Source organism: Hemiscyllium ocellatum, chromosome 41 (genome assembly GCF_020745735.1).
Source record: "Hemiscyllium ocellatum isolate sHemOce1 chromosome 41, sHemOce1.pat.X.cur, whole genome shotgun sequence".
NCBI classification, from domain to species: Eukaryota; Metazoa; Chordata; class Chondrichthyes; order Orectolobiformes; family Hemiscylliidae; genus Hemiscyllium; species Hemiscyllium ocellatum.
Genome location: NC_083441.1, coordinates 6,403,879 through 6,428,582, shown reverse-complemented (window position 1 = coordinate 6,428,582; position 24,704 = coordinate 6,403,879). Strand labels below are relative to the sequence as shown.

The 24,704-nt window shown below is 45.0% G+C and overlaps 1 protein-coding gene across 2 annotated transcripts; it reads right to left on the bottom strand.

The window, feature by feature from the left end:
* Positions 1-1,411: 1,411 nt before the first annotated feature.
* LOC132834626 (perforin-1-like) lies at positions 1,412-14,490 on the bottom strand. Of its 2 annotated transcripts, none has more exons than XM_060853522.1 (2): positions 14,426-14,490; positions 1,412-3,570 (listed from the first exon to the last, which is right to left on the bottom strand). In XM_060853522.1, the coding sequence occupies exon 2, from the start codon at positions 3,515-3,517 to the stop codon at positions 1,904-1,906; it is 1,614 nt and encodes a 537-aa protein (XP_060709505.1). In that variant the 5' UTR covers positions 3,518-3,570; positions 14,426-14,490; the 3' UTR covers positions 1,412-1,903. The 2 variants fall into 2 exon arrangements, with proteins under 2 accessions (XP_060709505.1, XP_060709506.1); XM_060853523.1 differs by lacking the exon at positions 14,426-14,490 and adding an exon at positions 10,994-11,057 and having other exon boundaries at positions 1,412-3,548.
* Positions 14,491-24,704: the final 10,214 nt, after the last annotated feature.

The window sequence follows — 24,704 nt, the reverse complement described above, 5'->3', positions numbered from 1 at the left end:
GCTAAGGGGATAGTGGCAGATTATATATTGAAGAACAGATTCCCGGTTGGGTGTTACTTTGTCCGAGAGGAGTACTCAAGCCTTGTCCATAGACTTCCTTCCCTTCTGCATCACAAATATAAATCTCGAGAGTGGTTCTTTCTAAATCATTTGGTCTGGAAGTAATTAGCCCCATGTGTTGTTACTTTGCAGAAATCCTTCTGGTACTCAGCCAATGTCGGTCTCAAACCATCATCATGTTCCTTTGTTACAACCAATGGCATTTATTTTTGGCAAACAACTCCTTTTTTAAAATAAAAGCTGCACCCAATACTCCATATTAGTACCAGTATTGGCCCAGTCTGTCCAGCAGACTGTGATGACACATTTCTTATTTCTTCACAAAGGAAACGACGTGACACAGCTCACAGGACAGCGCCCTTACTGCATTTTTTAACGGAGGTAAGAGTTTAAACTACCTTCACTAAAATTCCCAGCATGATCTACTGTAGTTCGTACCTAACCCTACTGCTGGCTCAGAGAACACAGTTACAACTAGCAGTCTGATCGAGAGGGTCGGTGTGGTTTATATACAGAATAACAGATGCTTGCGAATGTGTTACAGACTGGAAACTAAATGAGAATACTGGGGTAGTTTACATACAGTACAACGGATACCCAGGAGTGAGTTACAGGTTGGAAATTATTGAGTGGTGAAGTTAAGAAATAGAATAATAGATGACAGGGAATACATTACTGACTAGAATTTAATCGAGGTGTTCAGAGTGTTTTATATAGAGAGTAACGGATAGCTGGGAGTCAATAATAGCCTATAACCCGATCCAATGGGTTAGGACGCTTTATATAGAGAACAACCAATGTCCTGGAATTCGTGATAGACTAGAATGTAACTGTGCGATTCTGTGGTTCTTTATATATATTTAATGCAGGTTTCCAGAAGTGAGTTACAGTCTGAAATCTAATCGACAGGTTCAGGGTGGTTTAGATACAGATGACGAGTCACTCTGGAGTTCATTGGAGACTGCAATCTAATCGTGAGCTTTGAGGTGGTTTGTGTATCGAATCCAAATATCTGGAAGTGAGTTACAGACTGGAATCCATTCGACACTTTCAGAGTGCTTTATTCTCCACCATCCCCTGCTCTTCAAATCAATATGGATTCCCAGTGGATTCAACTCCATTCCTGTTCACTCCAATTCTACACGACATAAATAAACAAAATATTTTACGCTGTGCTATCTCAGTTGAGTGGAACTCCTTCCCTACAGTCCCATTCTAGACAATACCAATGGACACAAGCCCCTTCTCACTTCCTCCCAAAGCATCATTTTCATGGATATTATTATTCTGTTCCTAGTGAAGCTCAGCTATACAAACGACAACTGGGATTAAGTACTCATTTTTCATGCACCAATGCATCCCTGCTGAACTTGTCCTTTCCTGAAATTTCCCCCATTGTGACCCCTTTTCTGACTGTTGCCTCTTCCTTCAAGTGCAATTGTGTGATCACACTTCGGTTTATGCTGCCATGCTCCTCACATACAGCCTCACAGCACTCTACAAACACACTAACCAAGTGCACCCATTCTGACTGATCGCACTAAACTGGTTAAATGCTGATGAATTGGATTTATTGAAAAAGCATAAGATTAAACAAATCTACTTAGAAATCAGATTTGGTGCGGGGCGCTGCTTGCATGGTTGGAGAAAGCCTGAAAAGTATTTTGAAGTAATAGCACAGAGTCTCCCACGATGTTGTGGCCATTATACAGTCTGAGAAAGGTGCTACCATTAGATAGGTTCAGGAAAAATACACAATGAGGTTTGGTGTTTCAAACAGGGTTGGCAGTAATGTAGTGAGAAGGGTGGTCCTGAATGCAACGCCCAGTTAATTGCTGAATGGCTAGTTGGCAGGGCGAGGTTTATAATACTGACAGGTTTCACCATGCAGGTGGGGGCCACAGGTGAAGCTGTAGAGTAAGCTCACAGAGCCATACTGGAGTGGGCAGGAGATGATGTGTACACCAGAGGTTAGTCTGTCCTTGCAAGTGCCCAGGAGGTCATCATATTTGACATCCACATCCCAGACTTCAATGATTAGATTCTCTCTGCTCTCGGCCTTGACTTGACCTAGGTCCAGTATCTCGTTCCACACGGGGTCGTCGTTGTTATGACTCACAAAGGTCCTGCTCGACTTCTGGCCATACTTGACCAGTACAAAGCTGTCAGCGGCAGAGAAGTAGTCCGCCCAGAGACCCTGACCGTTTAAGACGATGACCACCAGGTGGCCCAGCCCCTTCCCTTTGGAACAGCAGTTCCGGTCCACGTGACTGTCCTCATGGCACATGCATGCGCATGGTTGATGCGGATCACGGTAAGACCCATGGGGGCACTGTGTCGCCATCCCGCATTGTTGGGGGAGGGCACTAACTACAATGTAATCACTGATGTATCGCCGCAGGTTGTTGTATTTGGGATCATTCTTGGGAAGCAGGTGGTGGAGAGGTGCGAGGGCATAGCTCACCATGCCTGGATGCTTGGGCAGAGTGGCTATCCATTGGTTGAACGCCGAGCCATCCTTGGAGAAGAAGAGGTCTGCATGATGCTGGGCCTGGCCTCCCTTCAACTCCATCACCCGGTCACTGAAGGCCTGGTAGACATTGTCATGGTGCTTCATGGCAAACGCCATCTGCCGGCATTTCTGGTAATTAAATAAGCCTTTTGCAGAGAACCCCAGCGTGACACTAGCCTCCATTGACAGGCAGTTCTTAATCTCCTCGGCAGTGTAGCCCTCGGATGCTGCCTCACATGTCCGAATAGCTGTCACGTCTTTGAAGCTCCCGCCCAGCTCCACTGACTTGATGTAATGGGTGCCGTAGTTCGCCACCAGTTTCCTGTACCAGTATATAGTATCATTGTTCATGATGTCAGGGAGGCGGGAGAGGGAGTGGGCAAACTCCGGCGCCAGTTTAGGGTTCTCCTTCACCCGGTACTTGTAGTAGAGGCACTGAAACTGGTGACTGCTGAAACTGTGGCGATCTCTCTTCGAACGTTTGGTGCCGAAAGTCACCAGATTGGACTTGGAGCCAGCCAGCACCCAGTTGGAGTTTGGGAGGAGCAGGTCAGCACGCCAGTCATTGGTGATGGCGGAGGTGGCAGACTCTGACAGCTTGGCAGCCGAATGGTAGAGCCTGCTGGATACTGACTGCTGGCAGTTTGTCACGGTACGCCAGTCCACCAGTGAGATGGGCATTCGCTGGCGCTCGTTACCGAGATGCTCGTTGTGGCAGAGGGTGCAGCTCCCGTTGCGGTATCGCCAGCTGTTCACATCGATCACGTAGGCATCCTTGGGCCGCAGGGTCACCACATCATAGCCTTCCCCCGCTATCCGGGCCCCTGGCACAAAGTTAACATGTCTGCACTCGCTGGCGCTCTCGGTGGTACAGGCACTCAATGTGGCGCGCAAGAGAAAGCAATGAAAGATGAAGCAGCTCAATTTTGAATGCCAGGCTGGCATCTTGCCACTGGTAGCAGATCCAACGGGAGATCTGCAAGAGAAAAGGCGAGCATCTGAAATAAACATATTTATAGGCTGTTAATAAAGGTATGGAAATTTAGATGGGTTTTGAAGGTCTTTTTTCATACTTTGACATATTTATACAAATCGAGTTGCGAAGAGCTTCATTCTACCACGCAAATGCTGAACGCCAGCTTGATACCTTTGACCAATTTATGAATTGTTAAGAGCAGCACGATATTTTCAGCGGGTGTTGAACTGCTGTTTCCTCATTTTAAGCGCGTATGGTAAAGAAATGTTGATTATGTAAATTCCAAACTTGCGAGAAGTATAAGTTATTAAGTGTATTAAGCTTTGTAAGGGAGAGTTGGACCTTTGTTTGACCTACGAATTCCCTCATCTAAACTAGTGGGAAGTCAGACGAGGAGAAATATTTTGTCCAGACAGTAACTGCTGATTAGCTATACACTTACATTCTGTAACTCTATCGGTAAGCCACCCAGAAACCCTCAAATAGATGCCACTCTGTAACTCACTCCCCGCTATCTGTTATTCGATATATAAAACACCCAAAACCCCTTGATTAGATTTACGACTGTAACTCACTCCCGGATATCTGTTAATCTATATATAAAACACCCAAATACCTTTAACTCGATTCTAGTCTGTTACTCACTCCCAAGAATCTATCATTCTACATATAAACGCTTACAAAGCCATTCAATTAACTTTCAGTCTGTAACATTTTCCAAGTTATCTGAAATTCTCATAAAAAGTTTGGGCGGCACGGTGGCACAGTGATTAGCACTGCTGTCTCACAGCGCCTGAGACCCGGCTTCAATTCCCGACTCAGGCAACTGACTGTGTGGAGTTCGCATGTTCTCCCCATGTCTGAGTGGGTTTCCTCCGGGTGCTCCGGTTTCCTCCCACAGTCCAAAGATGTGCGGGTCAGGTGAATTGGCCATGCTAAATTGCCCATAGTGTTAGGTAAGGGGTAAATGTAGGGGTGTGGGTTGGTTGCGCTTCGGCGGGTCGTTGAGGACTTGTTGGGCCGAAGTAAGTAATCTAATCTAATCTAAAACAACAGACCCCAGATTACATTGTTGTATGTAACCTATTTGCACGGTTCTATTAGCCACTAACTACATGTCTCTGAACCCCTCAATTAGTTTCCAATTTGTAACACACTCCCTGCTATCGAATATTCTATATATTAATCACCCTGAACCCCTCATCAGATTCAAATCTATAATTCACTCCTTGGTATCTGCTATTCGAGATCTAAACCATCCTGAACCCCTCAATCAGATTCCAGTCTATAATTCACTCCTGTGTATTTCTTTTTCTAGATCTAATCCACCCTGTACCATTCGATCAGATTCTCGTCTGGAATTAAATCCTGGCTGTCTGTTATCCTGTATATAAACAATTCTGCTGAAAATGTGTTGCTGGCTAAAGCGCAGCAGGTCAGGCAGCATCCAAGGAACAGGAAATTCGACGTTTCGGGCATAAGCCCTTCATTCCTGAAACCAGCAACACATTTTCAGCTCTGATCTCCAGCATCTGCAGACCTCACTTTTTATATAAACAATTCTGAACCACTTGATCGCATTCAAGCTTTCCAACTCTCTCCTTGGTATATTTTATTATGTATCTAAACCACTCAGAACTCCTCCATTGCATTCCACTCTGGAACTGACTTTTAACTGGCTTATATTCTCTTTAGAAACCACCTGAACCCTCGATTAGATTACAGTTCATGTCTCGCTACCTCGTACCTGTTATTCTATACTTAAACAACCCCGAATTTCTCCATTAGTTACGCATCTGTAAATCTATTCTGCGTATCTGTAATTGTATATATCAGCAACGCCAAACCTCTAGATTAGATTCCAGTCTGTAACTCGTTCGCTGGTATCAGTATTACGGTTTAGAACTCCCCCTAGACTGCTCAACCAGATTCCCATCTGTAAATCACTACCTTGCATCTGTTCTTCTATAATGAAACCACTCCGAATCTCTCCATTAGTTCCCCATCAGTAACTCACTGCTGCGCGTCCGTTATTGGTCACATAAATCACACCAAACCTCTAGATTAGATGACAATCTGTAACTCCCTCGCTGATATCACTATTTCGAGTTAAAACTCCCTCTGGACCTCTCAACTAGATCCCACTCTGCAACTGACTCCCACGTAAGTGCTATTCTATATATAAAACATCCCGAAACCCTCGAATAGCTTCCACGATGTTACGCACTCCCTGGTATGCATTATTCGACATATAAACCACTCTGAATGCTTAGATAAGATTCCAATATCTACTGACTAGCAGGTATCTGTTATTCTATTTATATACGACCCTTAACTCCGAGATCTGATTCAGGTCTATAACTACCTTCCTCATTTCTGTTAATCTCCATATAAGTCACTCCAAACCCCTCCATTAATTTGACCTATGCAACTCAGTCTCAAGTATCTGTTATTCTCCATAGACACCAGTACAAACCCATAGATTAGCTTCCAGTCATTAACTCACCGTATAAACCATAGGGAGACCGTGCGTAGATTACAGTATGTAAGTTACTCCTGGATATATAGTAGTCTATATATAAAACATAACACTCCACTCGCCCAAATTCCAATTTGTTACTCACTCTGTGGTATCTGTTATTCTATATATAAACGCCCCAAAACCCTTAATTGGATTCCAATCTGTTAATCACTTCTGTTATTCGACATATAATCCCTTACAAAGTCACGCAGTAACTTTCAGTCTGTAACACTCTTCTTGTTAGATTAGTTTCCAATCTCTAACTCACTCCTGGATATTTGATGTTTTCGACAAAAAAAAACACCCAAAAGTCCTTGATCAGATTCCAGTCTGCAACTCCTCCTTATCTCTTCCATGACCTATTTAAAGCCTTCTGAACTCCTCGTATGCATTCAGTTTGTAACGTGTAACTGTTATTCTATATAAATGCCAACCTGAATCCCACAATCAGATGCCAGTCAGTAACTTAATCTCTGGCCTCTGTTATTCCTTTTATAAATCATCCTGTAGCCCTCGATAACATTCCAGGCTGCGATTCACACTCCGGCATCTGCTAATCGATATACCAACCAAACCAAAGTCCTCGATTCGATTCCAGTCAGTAACGCACTCCCATGTACCTGTTATACTGCACTTAAACTACCCTGAACCACTCAAGCAAATTCCACTCTGTAATGCCCTCCCTGGAACCCCATGGAATCCACACTCTGATTCCAATTTGTAACTCATTCTCTGGTAGCTATTATTCTATGTTATGAACATCGAAAAAGAACATGAAACTGTACAGCATAGTACAGGCTCTTTGGTCGTCGATGTTGTGGCCCTCGACCTCTTTATAGCCAACTGCCGCCGTGACATTAACCGACTCAACCTGTCCAGCCCTCTCACCCACTCCAACCTCTCACCCACAGAACGTGCAGCCCTCCACTCCCTCCGCTCCAATCCCAACCTCACCATCAAACCAGCAGACAAGGGAGGCGCGGTAGTAGTTTGGCGCACTGACCTTTATACCGCTGAGGCCAAACGCCAGCTCGCGGACGCCTCCTCTTGTCGCCCCCTTGACCACGACCCCACCTCCCACCACCAAACCATCATCTCCCAGACCATCCATGACCTCATCACCTCAGGGGATCGCCCATCCACCGCCTCCAACCTCATAGTCCCACAACCCCGCACTGCCCGTTTCTACCTCCTGCCCAAAATCCACAAACCTGCCTGCCCCGGCCGACCCATTGTCTCAGCCTGCTCCTGCCCCACCAAACTCATCTCCCAATACCTCGACACGGTCCTGTCCCCTTTAGTCCAAGAACTCCCCACCTACGTTCAGGACACCACCCACGCCCTCCACCTCCTCCAGGATTTTCGCTTCCCCGGTCCCCAATGCCTTATTTTCACTATGGACATCCAGTCCCTGTACACCTCCATCCCCCATCACGAAGGACTCAAAGCCCTCCGCTTCTTCCTTTCCCGCCGCAACAACCAGTACCCTTCCACTGACACCCTCCTCCGACTGACTGAACTGGTCCTCACCCTGAATAACTTCTCTTTTCAATCCTCCCACTTCCTCCAAACCAGAGGAGTTGCCATGGGCACCCGCATGGGCCCAAGCTATGCCTGCCTCTTCATAGGATATGTGGAACAGTCCATCTTCCGCAACTACACTGGCACCACCCCCCACCTTTTCCTCCGCTACATTGAGGACTGTATCGGCTCTGCCTCGTGCTCCCACGAGGAGGTTAAACAGTTCATCAACTTTACTAACACCTTCCATCCCGACCTCAAATTCACCTGGACTGTCTCAGACTCCTCCCTCCCCTTCCTAGACCTTTCCATCTCTATATCAGACGACCGACTCAACACAGATATCTACTATAAACCGACTGACTCCCACAGCTACCTGGACTACACCTCCTCCCACCCTGCCCCCTGTAAAAACTCCATCCCATATTCCCAATTCCTTCGTCTCCGCCGCATCTGCTCCCAGGAGGACCAGTTCCAACACCGCACAGCCCAGATGGCCTCCTTCTTCAAGGACCGCAGATTCCCCCCAGACGTGATCGACGATGCCCTCCACCGCATCTCCTCCACTTCCCGCTCCTCCGCCCTTGAGCCCGGCTCCTCCAACCGCCACCAAGTCAGAACCCCACTGGTTCTCACCTACCACCCTACCAACCTCCGCATACAACGTATCATCCGCCGTCATTTCCGCCACCTCCAAACGGACCCCACCACCAAGGACATATTTCCCTCCCCTCCCCTATTAGCCATCCGCAAGGACCACTCCCTCTGTGACTCCCTCGTCAGATCCACACCCCCCACCAACCCAACCTCCACTCCCGGCACCTTCCCTTGCAACCACAGGAAATGTAAAACTTGCGCCCACACCTCCACACTCACTTCCCTCCAAGGCCCCAAGGGATCCTTCCATATCCGCCACAAGTTCACCTGTACCTCCACACACATCATCTATTGCATCCGCTGCACCCGATGTGGCCTCCTCTACATTGGGGAGATAGGTCGCTTACTTGCGGAACGCTTCAGAGGACACCTCTGGGCCGCCCGGACCAACCAACCCAACCACCCCGTGGCTCAACACTTTAACTCTCCCTCCCACTCCACCGAGGACATGCAGGTCCTTGGACTCCTCCACCGGCAGAACATAACAACACAACGGCTGGAGGAGGAGCGCCTCATCTTCCGCCTGGGAACCCTCCAACCACAAGGAATGAATTCAGATTTCTCCAGTTTCCTCATTTCCCCTCCCCCCACCTTGTCTCAGTCGGTTCCCTCAACTCAGCACAGCCCTCCTAACCTGCAACCTCCTTCCTGACCTCTCCGCCCCCACCCCACTCCGGCCTATCACCCTCACCTTGACCTCCTTCCACCTATCCCACCTCCATCACCCCTTCCCCAAGTCCCTCCTCCCTACCTTTTATCTTAGCCTGCTTGGCAAACTCTTTCTCATTCCTGATGAAGGGCTTATGCTCGAAACGTCGAATTACCTATTCCTGAGATGCTGCCTAACCTGCTGTGCTTTAACCAGCCTCGATGTTGTGCCGGCCTCTATCCTACTGTGAGATCAGACTAACCTACATAGCCTTCATTGTACTAAATTCCATGTGCAAGATACACTTAAATGTCCCAAATGTATCTGACGCTGCTACCACTGCTGGAATTGCATTCCACGTACCAACCACTCTCTGTGTAAAGAACCTACCTCAGACATCTCACCTAAATCCATCTCGAATTACCTTAACATTATGCGCCCTCGTGATAGATCTTTCCACCATGGTGAAAAAAAAACTCCCTGGCTATATGTAAGCCATATCGAACCCTTCAATTAGAATTTAATCTCTAACTCACTCCCAGGTGTATTTCATTCTGTATTTAAACGCTCTTGAATCCCTCAATCAATTGTGCAGACTGTAACTCACTTCTGAGCATCTTTCATTCTGTTTGTCAAACACCCAGAACCGTTCGATCAGATTCCAGTCCGTAACTGACTCCTGGGTATCTGTTGTTTGAGATATAAACTACCCCAACTCCTCGATTAGATTCCAGTCTGGAACACTCTCTTAGCTATCTGAAATTCTATTCAAAACATACATCGAACCCCTGATCACACTGCATTTTATAATATACTCGCAGGCTTTTATTAGCTTACATTTAAACGTCATTGATTCCCTCAACCAGATTCCAATCTCTAAATTACTGCCAGGTGTCTGTTATTCTATATGTCTGCCATCTGCAACTCACTCCCTAATACCTGTTACTCACTCCAGGTATCTGTTATTTTATATGTAAACCATCTGAATGTTTCAATCAGATTTCAATCTCTAACTCACTCCCTGGTATCTGTTAAGCTATAGATAAATGACCTGAGCTCCTCGATCAGATTCTAGCCTGTAAAACACCCCTTGGCCTCTTTCATCTCTTCACAAACGGCCCTGAAACCTTCAATCAGATTCCAGAATTTTACCCATTCCGTGGTCTCTGTAATTCTGCCGATAAACCACCCTCAATCTCTCAATAAGATTTCAATCTGTCACTCAAACCAAGGTATCTGTTATTCTATATCCAAATTAGGCTTGGATCGGATTTCGGTCTGCAATTCACTCCCTCACACCAGTTATACCGTTCAGAAAGTATGCTGAAGTCTTCGGTCAGATTCCAGTCTGTATCTCACTCCGTGCTATGTCTTATTCTATAGATAAAACACTTTGAAACCTCGATTAGATTCCAGTCTTTCACTGAATCTCGGGTATCCGTTGTTTTATACATAAACAACCCCGAAAACTTTGATTAAATTCTAGTCTGTAACTCACTCCTGGATATCTGTTATTGCGAATATAAACCACCACAAACCTCTCGGTTAGATTCCAAGATGCATATCAGTCCCTCTTATCTATTATTATATATGGAAAACATCTTAAACATTTGATAAAGTTCCAGTCATAATTAAATCCCGACATTGGGGATTCGATATATAAACAACCCTGAAGCCCTCGATTAGATTCCAGCCTGTGATACAATCCTCTTTATCGGTTATTCTGTATATAAATCACACTGGAACTTACAATTCACTCCAGCATCTAACTTACTCCCGGGTAGCTATTATTCTGTATATAAACCACACTGAACCCCTCGATTAGATTCCAGTCTGTAACTCCCTCCCGGGTCCCTGTTATTCTGCATAAAATCCACCCCGACCCCTCGATTAGATTCCAGTCTGTAACTCCCTCGCGGTTGTCTGTTATTCTGTATATAAACCACCCCGACCCCTCGATTGTATTCCACTCTGTAACTCCCTCCTGGGACCCTGTTATTTTGTACATAAACCACCCTGAACCCGTCAATTTCAAGCCAGTTATTTCATGGACAAACCCCTCTGTCGGATTCCAGTCTGTAACTCATTCCCAGATACCTGTTCTTGTATATTGCCAGCACACGGTACCCCTTGATTGGATTTCAGTCCGCAACTCACTCCTGTGAAGCAGTTATTCCATCTTTAAATAGGCCAGAACTTTTTGGTTAGATTCAATTTTTCACTCACTCCTCGGTATCTGTTAGTCTGGATTTTAAAAAAAAACCATAAACACCACGATCAGATTCCAGTCAGTAACTCATTCCCTGGTCTCGCTTTTTCAATGTTGAAAAGTACCCTGCACCTCTCGATCGGATTCAAACCTGCATCTCCTTTCCTGGTATCTCTTAATCTATATGTGTGTGTGTGTGTGTGTGTGTGTGTGTGTGTGTGTGTGTGTGTGTGTGTGTGTGTGTGTGTGTGTGTGTGTGTGTGTGTGTGTATATATATATATATATGTATATATGTATGTATATATCACATCAAATCCCTCAATTAGATTCCAGTGTGTAACTCACACCTGGCTATTTGTTATTCCATATAGAAACAACTCTGAATGCTTCAATCAGATTCCAATCTCTCACATACGGGCAGGTATCTGTCATTCTCTATCTAAACAACCTGAATACCTCGATCAGATTACAGTCTGTAACTCACTGACAGGCATCTATCATTGCGTATATAAACCATCCCCAAAACCCCCGATTAGATTCCAATCTGTGACTCACACCTGGGTATCTGTTCTTCTGTATATTAACCTCTTTGAAAACCGCCATTAGATTCACTTTCTCGTATCTGTTAGTTTATTTAGTAAACATCCCAAACCTTCCATTAGATTCAAGAACTTAGTGAACCCCACCTAACCATGGAGAAAATGGCCTAGTGATATTATCACTCGACTACTAACACCAAGGCCCAGGTAATGACCCAGGCATCTGGGTCCCGGTTCTGTCATGGCAGGTGGTGGAATTTGAGTTTAAAAATAAACATTTGCAATTAAGAGTCTGACAATGGCCATGAATCAATTGTCCTAAAAATGTATCTGTTTCACTAATGCCCTTGAGGGACGGAAATCCTTCCTGGGTCTTGCCTACATGCGACTCCAGTCCCACAGCAATATGTTTGCCTCTCAGCTGCCCTCTGGGTAATTCGGTTTGGCCAATAAATGCTGACCTAGCCAGAGAGACCCTCAACCCATGAATGGGGAAAGACATCTATTGTTCTATTATTCAATATATAAACCACGCTGGGATTAATTTCCAATCTGCAAGGCACTCCCTGCTATCTGTTATTCGATACATAAATAACCTCAAACCCCTCAATCGAATTTCAGTCTGTAACTCACTCCTTGTATCTTTTACAGTATATATAAATCACTCCAAATCCTTCGATAAGTTAAACTCTTTCTTCAATTAAAACTACAGTCTGGGCTGTAAGCTGTGACGTGTAGTTTTGTGAGTTGTCCAAGTAAGGTATGTTTCATGACGGTCTGTTCGCAACGGATACCCAGGAGTGAGTTACAGGCTTGAAATTATTGTGTGGTGTAGTTTAGAAATAGAATAATAGATGACAGGGAATAGATTACTGACTAGAATTTAATCGAGGTTTTCAGAGTGTTTTATATAGATAGTAACGGATAGCTGGGAGTCAATAATAGCCTATAACCCGATCCAATGGGTTAGGACGCTTTATATAGAGAACAACAAATGTCCTGGAATTCGTGATAGACTAGAATCTGACTGAGTGGTTCTGTGATGCTTTATATATATTTAATGCAGGTATCCAGAAGTGAGTTACAGTCTGAAATCTAATTGACAGGTTCAGGGTGGTTTAGATACAGATAACGAGTCACTTTGGAGTGCATTGGAGACTGGAATCTAATCGTGAGTTTTGAGGTGGTTTGTGTATCGAATCCAAATATCTGGAAGTGAGTTACAGACTGGAATCCATTCGACACTTTCAGAGTGGTTTATGTATTAAACAACCCAGGAGTGAGTTAGACTGGAATGCAGTTGAGGGTTTCAGAGATTTTTCTATATATAATAACAGATACCCGGGAGTTAGTTGCAGACTGGAATCTAATGGAGGGATTCGGGTTGTTTATATTCAGAATAACAGATATTTGGCAGTGAGTAACAGTGCGGAATCTAATCTCGAGTCTCAGGGTGGCTTAGATATAGAAAACAGAGACGCAGGAGGCGATACAGTCTGGAATGCAACTCAGGCATTTGGGCTTGGTCATTGTCGAACAACATATTTTACATGTGGAATTAATTCTCCAGAAAAGTGCCTTTGGCTGCGATCCAATAATGCCATCATCATTCAATCCATTTAGTGACTGAAGACCAGAAGAATTTCCGGAATTAGGGAGAGAAGAATTGTTCCAGAAATTGGAATAATATTTACTATAACAAAGGGTTTTGAAGGAGGAGCTCAGAGTGTTAACATTTGAGATGCACAACGGAAGAAATCGTAGGGAAATGTCTTGAGTACTTTTTGTGGAAAACATAACACCCACTCGCAAATATGTTGTTCGACAATGACCAAGCCCAAATGCCTGAGTTGCATTCCAGACTGTATCGCCTCCTGCGTCTCCGTTATTCTATATCTAAGCCACCCTGAGACTCGAGATGAGATTCCACAATGTTACTCACTGCCAAATATCTGTTATTCTGAATTTAAACAACCCGAATCCCTCCATTAGATTCTAATCAGGAACTAACTCCCGGGTATCTGTTATTATATATAGAAAGATCTCTGAAACCCTCAACTGCATTCCAGTCTAACTCACTCCTGGGTTGTTTAATACATAAACCACTCTGAAAGTGTCGAATGGATTCCAGTCTGTAACTCACTTCCAGATATTTGGATTCGATACACAAACCACCTCAAAACTCACGATTAGATTCCAGTCTCCAATGCACTCCAGAGTGACTCGTTATCTGTATCTAAACCACCCTGAACCTGTCGATTAGATTTCAGACTGTAATTCACTTCTGGATACCTGCATTAAATATATATAAAGCATCACAGAACCACTCAGTCAGATTCTAGTCTATCACGAATTCCAGGACATTGGTAGTTCTCTATATAAAGCGTCCTAACCCATTGGATCGGGTTATAGGCTATTATTGACTCCCAGCTATCCGTTACTCTCTATATAAAACACTCTGAACTCCTCGATAAAATTCTAGTCAGTAATCTATTCCCTGTCATCTATTATTCTATTTCTAAACTACACCACACAATAATTTCCAGCCTGTAACTCACTCCTGGGTATCCGTTGTACTGTATGTAAACTACCCCAGTATTCTCATTTAGTTTCCAGTCTGTAACACATTCGCAAGCATCTGTTATTGTGTATATAAACCACACCGACCCCCTCGATCAGATTGCTAGTTGTAACTTTGTTCTCTGGGCCAGCAGCAGGGTGAGGTACGAACTACAGTAGATCATGCTGGGAATATTGGTGAAAGTAGTTTAAACTCTTACCTCCGTTAAAAACGCAGTAAGGGCGCTGTCCTGTGAGCTGTGTCACGCCGTTTCCTTTGTTAAGAAATAAGAAATGTGTCATCACAGTCTGCTGGACAGACTGGGACAATACTGGTACTAATATGGAGTATTGGGTGCAGCTTTTATTTTAAAAAAGGAGTTGTTTGCCAAAAATAAATGCCATTGATTGTAACAAAGTAACATGATGATGGTTTGAGCCCTACATTGGCTGAGTACCAGAAGGATTTCTGCAAAGTAACAACACATGGGGCTAATTGCTTCCAGATCAAATGATTTAGAAAGAACCACTCTCGAGATTTATATTTGTGATGCAGAAGGGAAGGAAGTCTATGGACAAGGCTTGAGTACTCCTCTCGGACAAAGTAACACCCAATCAGGAATCTGTTCTTCAATATATAATCTGCCAGTATCCCCTCAGCAGATTTGTGTAGGTCACATACAACCAGGTATCTGTTATAGTCCATACAATGCCCCCAAAATCCCAATTAGGTTCTAGTTTATAACTCTTGTCACAAAACTGGTATGTTTTTCCCCCAAAAAGCTGTTCTTTTCCTCAAGGATACTGTGTCCTTGACTTTTTTTTTAACAGAGCAGTCATAAAAACCCCGGGCTTGGCAATGGCTGGATTTGACACAGAGATCAAAGGGTATTGAGAGGCCTTTTTTGTTTATACGTAAACAGATGAGACTTCAGGCCCAAGTTTTAAGGTTTTTAGTGGTAACCTGTACCAATCAAGGAGGCGTGATCAGCTCTCCAGCGAAGCAGTTCAGTCCAGAACTAATTGGACTTCAACTGTGGACTGTATAAAGATAGGCTGCTGAACTCTCGCTCCTTGTGCCCTCCCAATTTCAACCTGTAAGCCCGTTGTTGCATTTTTATTATGTTTAAGGGGTTTTGTTTACTTAGATTCGTATATATAATATGTACACAAACACACACGCACAGACACACACTAATATGTAACTATATGTATCCTGTGGTGACAAAACACAGATAGATTTCTAACTTGACGAACAGCAAGGAATGCTGCTTACAATTTCGAAGTAACACTCTGAAATTGCAAATGCCACACACCAGACACAGGGCAGACACATCATCCAGGTGCTAATGACAGTAACATAATGAGAAAACAGCGTTCGCCAACTGATCAATCCCTTAAATTTGTTTTGAGAAGAGTTTTAGGTGAGTTGAAGTTCTGGATGTAAGTTTACTCGCTGAGCTGGAAGGTTGCATTGCAGACGTTTCGTCACCATATTAAGTGTCAACATCAGTGAGCCGCTGGGGAAGCAATGGTGTTCGTGACCCGTGCTTTCAAGAGACGCTGTGTTCATGTTTCCATGGGTTGTTGATTTCATTTCCTGTGGTGATGTCATTTGCTGTGGTGATGCCATATCCGGTTTTTTATTTTCAGAGGGTTGTAGTAGAGTTCTGGTTGGAGTACTATGCTTCGAGGAATTACAGAACATAGAACATTCCAGCATATTTCAGGCCCTTCGGCCCTCGATGTTGCACCGACGTATTGAAAGCAATCTGAAGACCATCTAACCTGCACGATTCCATTTTCATCCATAGAATTATCCAATGACAAATTAAATGCCTGCAAATTTGGCAAATCTACCACAGTTGCAAGCAATGCATTCCACGACCCTACTATTATCTGAGTAAAGAAACGATGTCTGACACCTTTCGTATATCTATCACCCCTCAATTTAAAGCTCTGTCCCCTCGTGCTGGCCATCATCATCCGAAGAAAAAAGCTGTCACTGCCCACCCTGTCTAACACTGATTAACTTTTATGCCTCAATTACAGCACATCTCAACCTTCTTCTCTCGAACAAAAATAGCCTCAAACCCCTCAGCCTTTTCTCGTAAGACCTTCCCTCCAAACTTAATGAATCTTCTCTGAACAATTTCCAAAGCTTTCACGTTCTTCCCATAATGTGGTGACCAGAACTTCACACAATGCTCCAAGTGTGGCCGCAAGACTTTTTTTTTATAGCTGTAGCATGATTTTATGGCTCTAAAACTCAATCTCTCGAACAATAAAAGCAAGACACCATATGCCTTCTAAACAAGCCTAACAATCTGTGTTGCTTTCAGGGATCAATGTACAAGGGCACCAAGATATATCTGCTCCTCAACACGACAGAGAATCATTCCATTTGCCACTACTCTGTATTCCTGATCCTCTTTAGAAAATGAATCACCTCATACTTTTCCATATTATAAACTCCATTTGCCACCTTTCAGCCTCTCTTCAGCTTATCTATGCCTCTCTGCAACTTGAAACGCCCTTCAGCACTATCCACAACTCCACCGATCTTAGTGTCACCCATAAATTTACTAACCCATCCTTCCACGCTCTCATCCAGGTCATTTATATAAAAAAAAATAAAAAACAGCAGGGGCCCCAAAACAGATCCTTGCAGTACACCACTCGTAACCAAACTCTACGATGACTACTTCCCATCAACCAACACCATCTATCTTTTTTCAGCTAGCCAATTTCTGATCCAATCACCAAAACCACTCTCACTCCCGTGCCTCCGTACTTTGTGCAATAGCTCATCATGGGGAACTTCATCAAATGCCTTATTGAAATCCATATACACCACATCAAACGCTTCACCCTGATCGACTTGTTTGTTCAACGTCTCAAAAAACTCAATAAGCTTTGTGAGGCACGACCAACCCTTCACAAAACGTTGTTGACGATCTCTAATCAACTTATTCCTTTGCCATTGATTATAAATCTTATCTCTTATACCCTTTTCCAACACTTTACGCACAACTGAAGTAAGACTCTCTGGTCTGCAATTACCAGAGTTGTTGCTCCTCCCCTTTTCGATCAAAGAGGCAACATTTGCTGTCCTCCAGTCTCTGGCACTATTCCTTTTGATAACTACGATATAAAGACCAAAGCCAAAGGCTTTGCAATCCCCTAACTGTTTTACAAGACAATTCAGGGATACGTCCCATCCAACCCTGGAGACTTATCTATTTTGACACTTCCGAGAATTGCTGACATCTCCTCCTTGCGAACCTCAACCTTTTCTAGTCTAATAGCCTGTATCTCAATATTCTCCTCGACAAAAACGTCTTTTTCTCGTGTGAATACGAACGAAAATTATTCATTTAGCGCGTCTCCTGTCTCGTCTGACTCCACACACATCTTCACACTCATGTTCTCGATTGGTCCTAATCTTACTGTACTCATTTTTTAATTCCTGGCATAAACATAGAAAGCGTTAAGGTTTTCCTAGATTCTAACTGCCAATGACTTGTGCTAAGCGCTAAAGCAATAAAACCTTTGTGTTCATGGTCTAATTAGTGAGGAAGTGTTTAAGTACATGCAAGAACTCTTTTTCTGATTCAGCATGTGTACGTACTTATTAGAGAATGTGCAAATCCTGACTACACTTTAAAAATAATGGAGGGCAGGTGACTGAAGTGTCAGTGGGGGACCAGTGGGACCAGTGACTATAATTCTGTTAGTGAGACTTGAGAAGATTTGTGGCTCAGGTTGAGGTTCTGTAGGTAGCTTTGTTAGCTGAGCTGGAGGATTCGTTTTCAGACGTTTCATCAGCATGCTGGGGTACTGGTTGTGTCGGCGGGAGAGGAAGACGCGGAGGGCTTGGACCCTTCCACTGACACCCTCCTCACTCTTAACAACTTTTCCCTCCATTCCTACCACTTCATCCAAACCAAAGGAGTAGTCATGCGCACCTGCTTGGGCTCCAGCTATGCCTGCTTTTTCATCAGATATGTGGAACAGGCCACCTTCCACAGCTACACTGTCACCACCACACCCCACACACCTTTTCCTCTGATAAATCGATGATTATATTGCTCTCACGAGTAGGTTGAACAGTTCATCCACATTACTAACAGCTTCCACCCCGAACTCAAATTTACCTGGACCCTCTCAGACTCCCCCAACCCATTTCTAGACCTTTCCATTTCTATCTCGGGCGACCGACTCAACACAGACATTTACTATAAACCAACCGACTCCCACAGCTACCTAGATTACACCTCCTCCCACCCTTCCCCTGTAAAATCGCAATCCCATATTCCCAATTCCTTCGCCTCCACCACATCTGCTCCCAGGAGGACCAATTCCATTACCGAACTACCCAAATGACCTCCTTCCACAAAGACCACAATTTCTGCTCTGACGTGGTCGACGATGCTCTACGTCACATCTCCTCCATTTCTCTCTCCTCCGCCCTTGAACCCTACTCCTCCAATCGCCACCAGGAGAGAACCCCACTGGTCCTCACCTTCCACCCCACCAGCCTCCGGATACATCGTATGATCCTCCGTCATTTCTGCCACCTCCAAACAGACCCAGCACGTGATATATTTCCCTCCCCACCCCTATCAGCGTTCCAGAGAGGCCACTCGCTCCGCGACTCCCTCGTCAGGTCCTCCCCCCGCCCTCCACCAACCCAACCTCCATGCCCGGCACCTTCACCTGCAACTGCAGGAAGTGCAAAACTTGTGCCCACACCTCCCCCTTAACTCCATCCAAGGCCCCAATGGATCCTTCCACATCCGTCACAAATTAACCTGCACCTCCACACACATTATTCACTGTATCTGCTTCACCCGATGTGGCCTCCTACACACTGGGGAGACAGGCCGCCTACCTGTGGAACTCTTCAGGGAACACCCCTAGGACACCCGCACCAACCATCTCAACCGTCCCGTGGCTGAAAACTTGCACTCCCCCTCCAACTCCGCCCAGAACATGCAGGTCCTTGGTCTCCTCCATCGCCAGACCCTGGCCACAGAATATCTGGAGGAAGAGCGCCTCATCTTCCGCCTAGGAACCCTCCAACAACATGGGATGAATGCAGATTTCTCCAGCTTCCTCATTTCCCCTCCCCTCCACCTAATCTCAGTCCCAACCACCGGATTCAGTACCGCCCTCTTGACCTGCAGTCTTCTTCCCGACCTCTCCGCCCCCACCCCTTCTCCGGCCTATCGCCCTCACCCTCACCCTCACCTCCTTCCACCTTTTGCATTACCAACACCCCTCCCCCAATCCCCTCCCACACCCTTATATCAGCCCGCAGGGCACATCAGCCTGATTCCTGAAAAACGGCTTATGCCCAAAACGTCGATTCTCCTGCTCCTCGGATGCTGCCTGGCCTGCTGCGCTTTTCCAGCACCACATGTTTCAATTCCGGTCTCCAGCACCTGCAGTCCTCACTTTCACCTAACATCATCACTGAGCCTCCAGACAAAGTATTGGTGGTGTGACCCTCTTTCTATTTATATGTTTAAGTTTCCTTGGGTTATTGGTATCATTTCCTGTGGTGATGTCATTTCCTGTTAGTTTTCTCAGGGTGTGGTAAATGGGATCTAATTCAAGGTGCTTGTTGATAGAGTTCTATGGGATGATATGATTTATTAGATTTCTCGTGACAGTCACTGTTGGGCTTGTCCGAGGACCGATGTGTTGTCCCAATCTGAGTGGCGTCCTTTGTCATCTGTCTGTCGGGATACTAGTGAGAGTGGGTCATGTCTCTTTGTTGCTAGTTGATGTTCATGTTTCCTGGTGGCGAGTTTTCTGTCTGTTTGTCCAATGTAGTGTTTGATATTTTATAAATGTCATTAGTTTTGCTTGTTGTCTGTATAGTGGCTTTCAAGTTCATTGTCTGCTGTTTTAGTGTGTTGGTGTGTTTGTGGAATACCATGATGCCAAAAGATCTCAGTTATCTGGCATTCATTTCTGAGACGTCTTTGATGTAGTGGGGGTTGGCTTGGGTGTCTGGACGTGTTTGACTGTTTGTCTGGGTTTTTTGCTGAGAAATTGGTGGAGTGTGGACATTGGAAACCAGTTACTTTTGAATACACTGTATAGTTGATTTTCCTCGGCTCTTCGTAGTTTCCCAGTGCTGCAGTGTGTGGTGGCTCGTGAAAACAATGTTCTGACTGGAAAGACATAAAAGAGACCGAAGGGTCAATGTTTTCACGCAGAGGTTGGTGCGTGCATGGAATGGCCTGTCAAAGAAAGTGGTGGAGACAACACTTTAAAGATATCTCGATGGGGCATGAATAGGAAATGTTTGGTGGGATATGGGCGGGGTGCTGGCAACTGGGACTAGATTAGGTTGGGGTATCTGGTTGAGGATGGACGAGTTGGCTGAAGTGTCTGTTTCCGTGTTGTACATCACTCTTACTTCATGACTCGATGCTGTCTCATGTCCCTTATCGGCTCTTCATACCTCTCTCGTTTATTGTCCTTCTGCCTAATTTGCAATCTTAACTGCCCTAACTGAGCCTTCTTCTTTTTCCTCTTGACATGAGATTCAATTGCTTTAATAAACCACGGCTCCCATACTCGATCATTTCATTCGTCTTTGATAGATATGGACTTCTGAAAGACGCACAGTAGCTGTTCCTTGAATAAGCTCCTCATTTCAAACGTGTGTATTCCCTACTATTTCCTTCCCCATCCTATGCATCCTAAATCTTGCCTCATCTCATCATAATTGTCCTTCGCTCAGCTACAGCTCTTGCCGTGCAGTATATGCCTATGCCCTTGCAGGTATAACTTAAAGGTAACTGAACTGTGTTCATTATCGCCAAAGTGCTCAGCTGCATTCAATTCTAACACCCGTCCGGGTTCCCTACCCAGTGGCTTAGCCTCTTGTTGGCCTGTCTCCACGCTGTGTCAGGGAACCTTCCCACACACGTTGAACTAAAACTCGCCCATATAAAGAACTCGATCTATATCACTTCGAATCAATATTAGAAAAGTTAAAGTCCCCTGCAACAACTACCCTGTTACTTTCGATCCTATCCAGAATCATCTTTGCTATCCTTCTTTCTACACCTCTGGAACTTTTCGGAGGCCGAGGTAAATCTCTCGACAGGGTGACCTTTACTTTCCTACTTCTAACCTCTGCCCAAACTCCCTCAGTAGACAGTCCTCAGCACACGTCCTTTCCACAACCATAGTCTCATCCCATTTGCCAGCATTTGGCCTAAATCCGTCAAAGCTCTTCCTATTCATGTCCCATCCAGATGCCAGTTACATGTTGTCATTGTTTCAGCCTCTTCCGCTTCCTCTGCAGCTCATTTCATGCACAAATCACCCCCTACATGAAAACCTTGCCCCTGAGGTCCCTTTTTGAATCTTTCCCTTCTCGGCCTTTAACCTGTGCTGTCTCCATTTGGTCTCCCCTACCATGGGATAAAGACATTGTGCCTTCACCCTATCTCTACCTCTCATGACATATGAACCTCGAGAGGTCACCCCTCAGATTCAGACACTCCGGTGAAAGCAGTCCAAGTTTATTTAGCCTTCCCCTCAAGCACAGTCCCTCCAACTTTCTTGTACAACTTTTCTGATCCCTTTCAACTTTAACAATAACTTTCCAACAGCGGGGAGAGCAGAACTGAACACACAAAAGTGGACTACCCAATGTACATCAGCAACATGACATCCCAACACAATCTGCAGAACAATAAGGGTAAATGTATCAAAATAGCCCTTCGCCACCTTGTCTACCTGTAACTAATCCTTCAAGTAACTATGATCCTCAACTCTAAGGTCTCTTTGTTCAATAGCACTCCCTAGGACCCTCCCAATAAGTGCATTAGTCCTTACCTAATTTGCCTTTCCAAAACTTTAACACCTCACAGTTATCGAAATACAACTCCATCCAGTGTTGCACCAAGAATTCCCTATGCCTTGAAACAAGAACCGACATTCCGTGAGATTCCCAGCTTACCTGCTGACTCGGCATGCCAGCTCTATGTTTCACACAATTTCCTTTGTACTCCAGCTTTATGCAAATTTGTTTCTTTTGAGTAATATTTTGTTCCTTTCTTGTCACTTCCAAAATGACCAACTTCGCATCATCAATATCAAACCCAACACAACCCTTTGACTCTGAAGGATTTCCACCAACCTGACTTAAAACTCACTCCTGCACAGATTTTTAAGAATTCCATGTCCACTCAGCATTCTGCACTTTGTTCATCACAGTTCATATCGGGGGCTTCGAAATCTCCTGCGATTATTACACAACTAGTTTTAAACTTCTCTGTGATTTGCCAACGCATGTGCCCTGCTATATCTTCCTGACTGTATAAGCGTTTACAGAACACGCTCATTAACGTTGTTGTCGTCTGTATTGTGTTCTACTCATATCACATGACATTGTGGTTACTCCCCACTTTACGCACCTCCATTCTAACCTGAAAATTGTGCGCTCCCAGATGTTGAGACCCTCGTCTGTATCTCTCGTCTACCATATCACTGTGGCCGCGCTGACAGCACATCACACAACCAACAACCTCAACTCATCTGCCTGCACTGGTGTGTAAAAACATAGCCTCAAACGTTTCATCACAAAGGGTTCACTAGCTTAAGTTTGGCACTCAGCAGCGGCCTTGGGATGAGTTGAGATTATTTCCTTTGCCTGGCCCCTTTGGATTTCGAATCCAGCAACACCACCTCTTTCCCATACCCTTACCGCTGTGCATGCTCCCTTTCAAGAATCCGTAAGAAGTGGTGTCAAAGGTGGCTCAGTGATTATTACTGCTGCCTCACAGCACCAGCGACCCGGATTCGATTCTAGCTTCGAGCGGCTGTCCCTGTGGAGTTTGCACATTCTCCCCGTGTCTGCGCAGATTTTCTCTGGGTGCTCCAGGTTCCTCCCACAATCCAAGGTGTGCAGGTCAGGTGAATTGACCATGCTAAAATGGTTTTAGGTGCATTAGTTATGGGTAAATATAAGGTAGGGGAATGGGTCTGGGTGGGTTACTCTGCGGGGAGTCGGTGTGGACTTGTTTGACCGAAGGGCCTGTTTCTGCACTGCAGGAAATCTAATCTGATAGTTAAATAAATCCAATGTGTTTCTGGTCTGGATGCACTTAGATGCCGAGACAAGCGTGTGTGCTGTCCTGGGTGTGAGTGTTGTCGAATAAGCATCCACTCATCATACCTGCACGGCAGGTAAAGAAACATCCCTGTCTGAGTGCTGGAATCCAGCCAATCAATATGGAAGGGGACAGAGAAAGTTCAATCAATCAGGAATCTGTAAATTGACATTCAACTGTGAAGGTTCCACTGTTTACTTTTCCTGAACTGTTTCTAAAGAATGATCCACAGACCTTTAATTTAGTTGAACTGTTATTACATTCATTTCAACCATCTGATCTGTTTTGTGTTATCTCACATTTCTTTAGATATCTAATAATTGCATACTTTTGTCAACTCTGGGAGGACACAAGGAGCAGAAGGGCACCCTCGAGCCCATCATTTCTGCTTCGCCATTCAGTGAGAACATGGCTGACCTGATCATCGTCAATTCCGTTCTCCTGCCTTTCTCCCCCTTTGCCCTTTATTTACTTCCCAATTAAAACTTTCTCACTCCCTCTCCCCCTCGTTCAACCAATACCCCCCCCACCCACCCCGCCACCTTCTCTCCCTTGTTCTCTCTCTCTCTCTCTCTGCTCTCTCAGACCTCGATGGTAAAGGATTCCAGAGACTCGCTTCCCTCAGAGATGAGAAATTCCTCCTCATGTCTGCATCAAATCTCTAATACCGTACTCTGTGGTGAGGCCCTTAATTTATCGAGTCTCCCATCTGCCACAGTATACAGCATCTCCCGGGAGAAAATAAAATGGATTATGTAAGGCTTTTATTATATCACCGTGAAGTAACACAGTGCCTCCAGTTGTGAAACTAGGGAGAGCAATGGTTGATTTGGAGTCAGGAAGTCACAATTTGGAGTTTGTAAAACCGCAAAATGCTAAGGAGGAAAGTATTTTAAAGGGTGGATTTTATTCGCATGGTTCGAGATTAAAATGCAAAAACATACAAACATCAAACTGAAACTAAAGGCCAAACAGCTGTCGGTGGTACGGTAGTGGGGTGGCACCGTGGCTAGCACTGCTGCCTCACAGTGCCAGAGACCCGGGTTCAACTCCCGACTCAGGCGACTGACTGTGTGGAGTTTGCACGTTCTCCCCGTGTCTGCGCGGGTTTCCTCCGGGTGCTCCGGTTTCTTCCCACAGTCCAAAGATGTGCGGGTCAGGTGAATTGGCCATACTAAATTGCCCGTAGTGTGAGCTCAAGGGGTAAATGTAGGGGAATGGGTGGGTTGCGCTTTGGCGGGTCAGTGTGGACTTGTTGGGCCGAAGGGCCTGTTTCCACACTGTAAGTAATCTCATCTAAAGTTGGCAGACCAAGGAACAGTTTTTACTGAGACAATTGACATTTGAATTCAACCAA

Bases quoted from the DNA above. Each gene is read 5' to 3' on its own strand.
- LOC132834626 (XM_060853522.1), bottom strand. From the start codon at position 3,517: ATGCCAGCCTGGCATTCAAAATTGAGCTGCTTCATCTTTCATTGCTTT.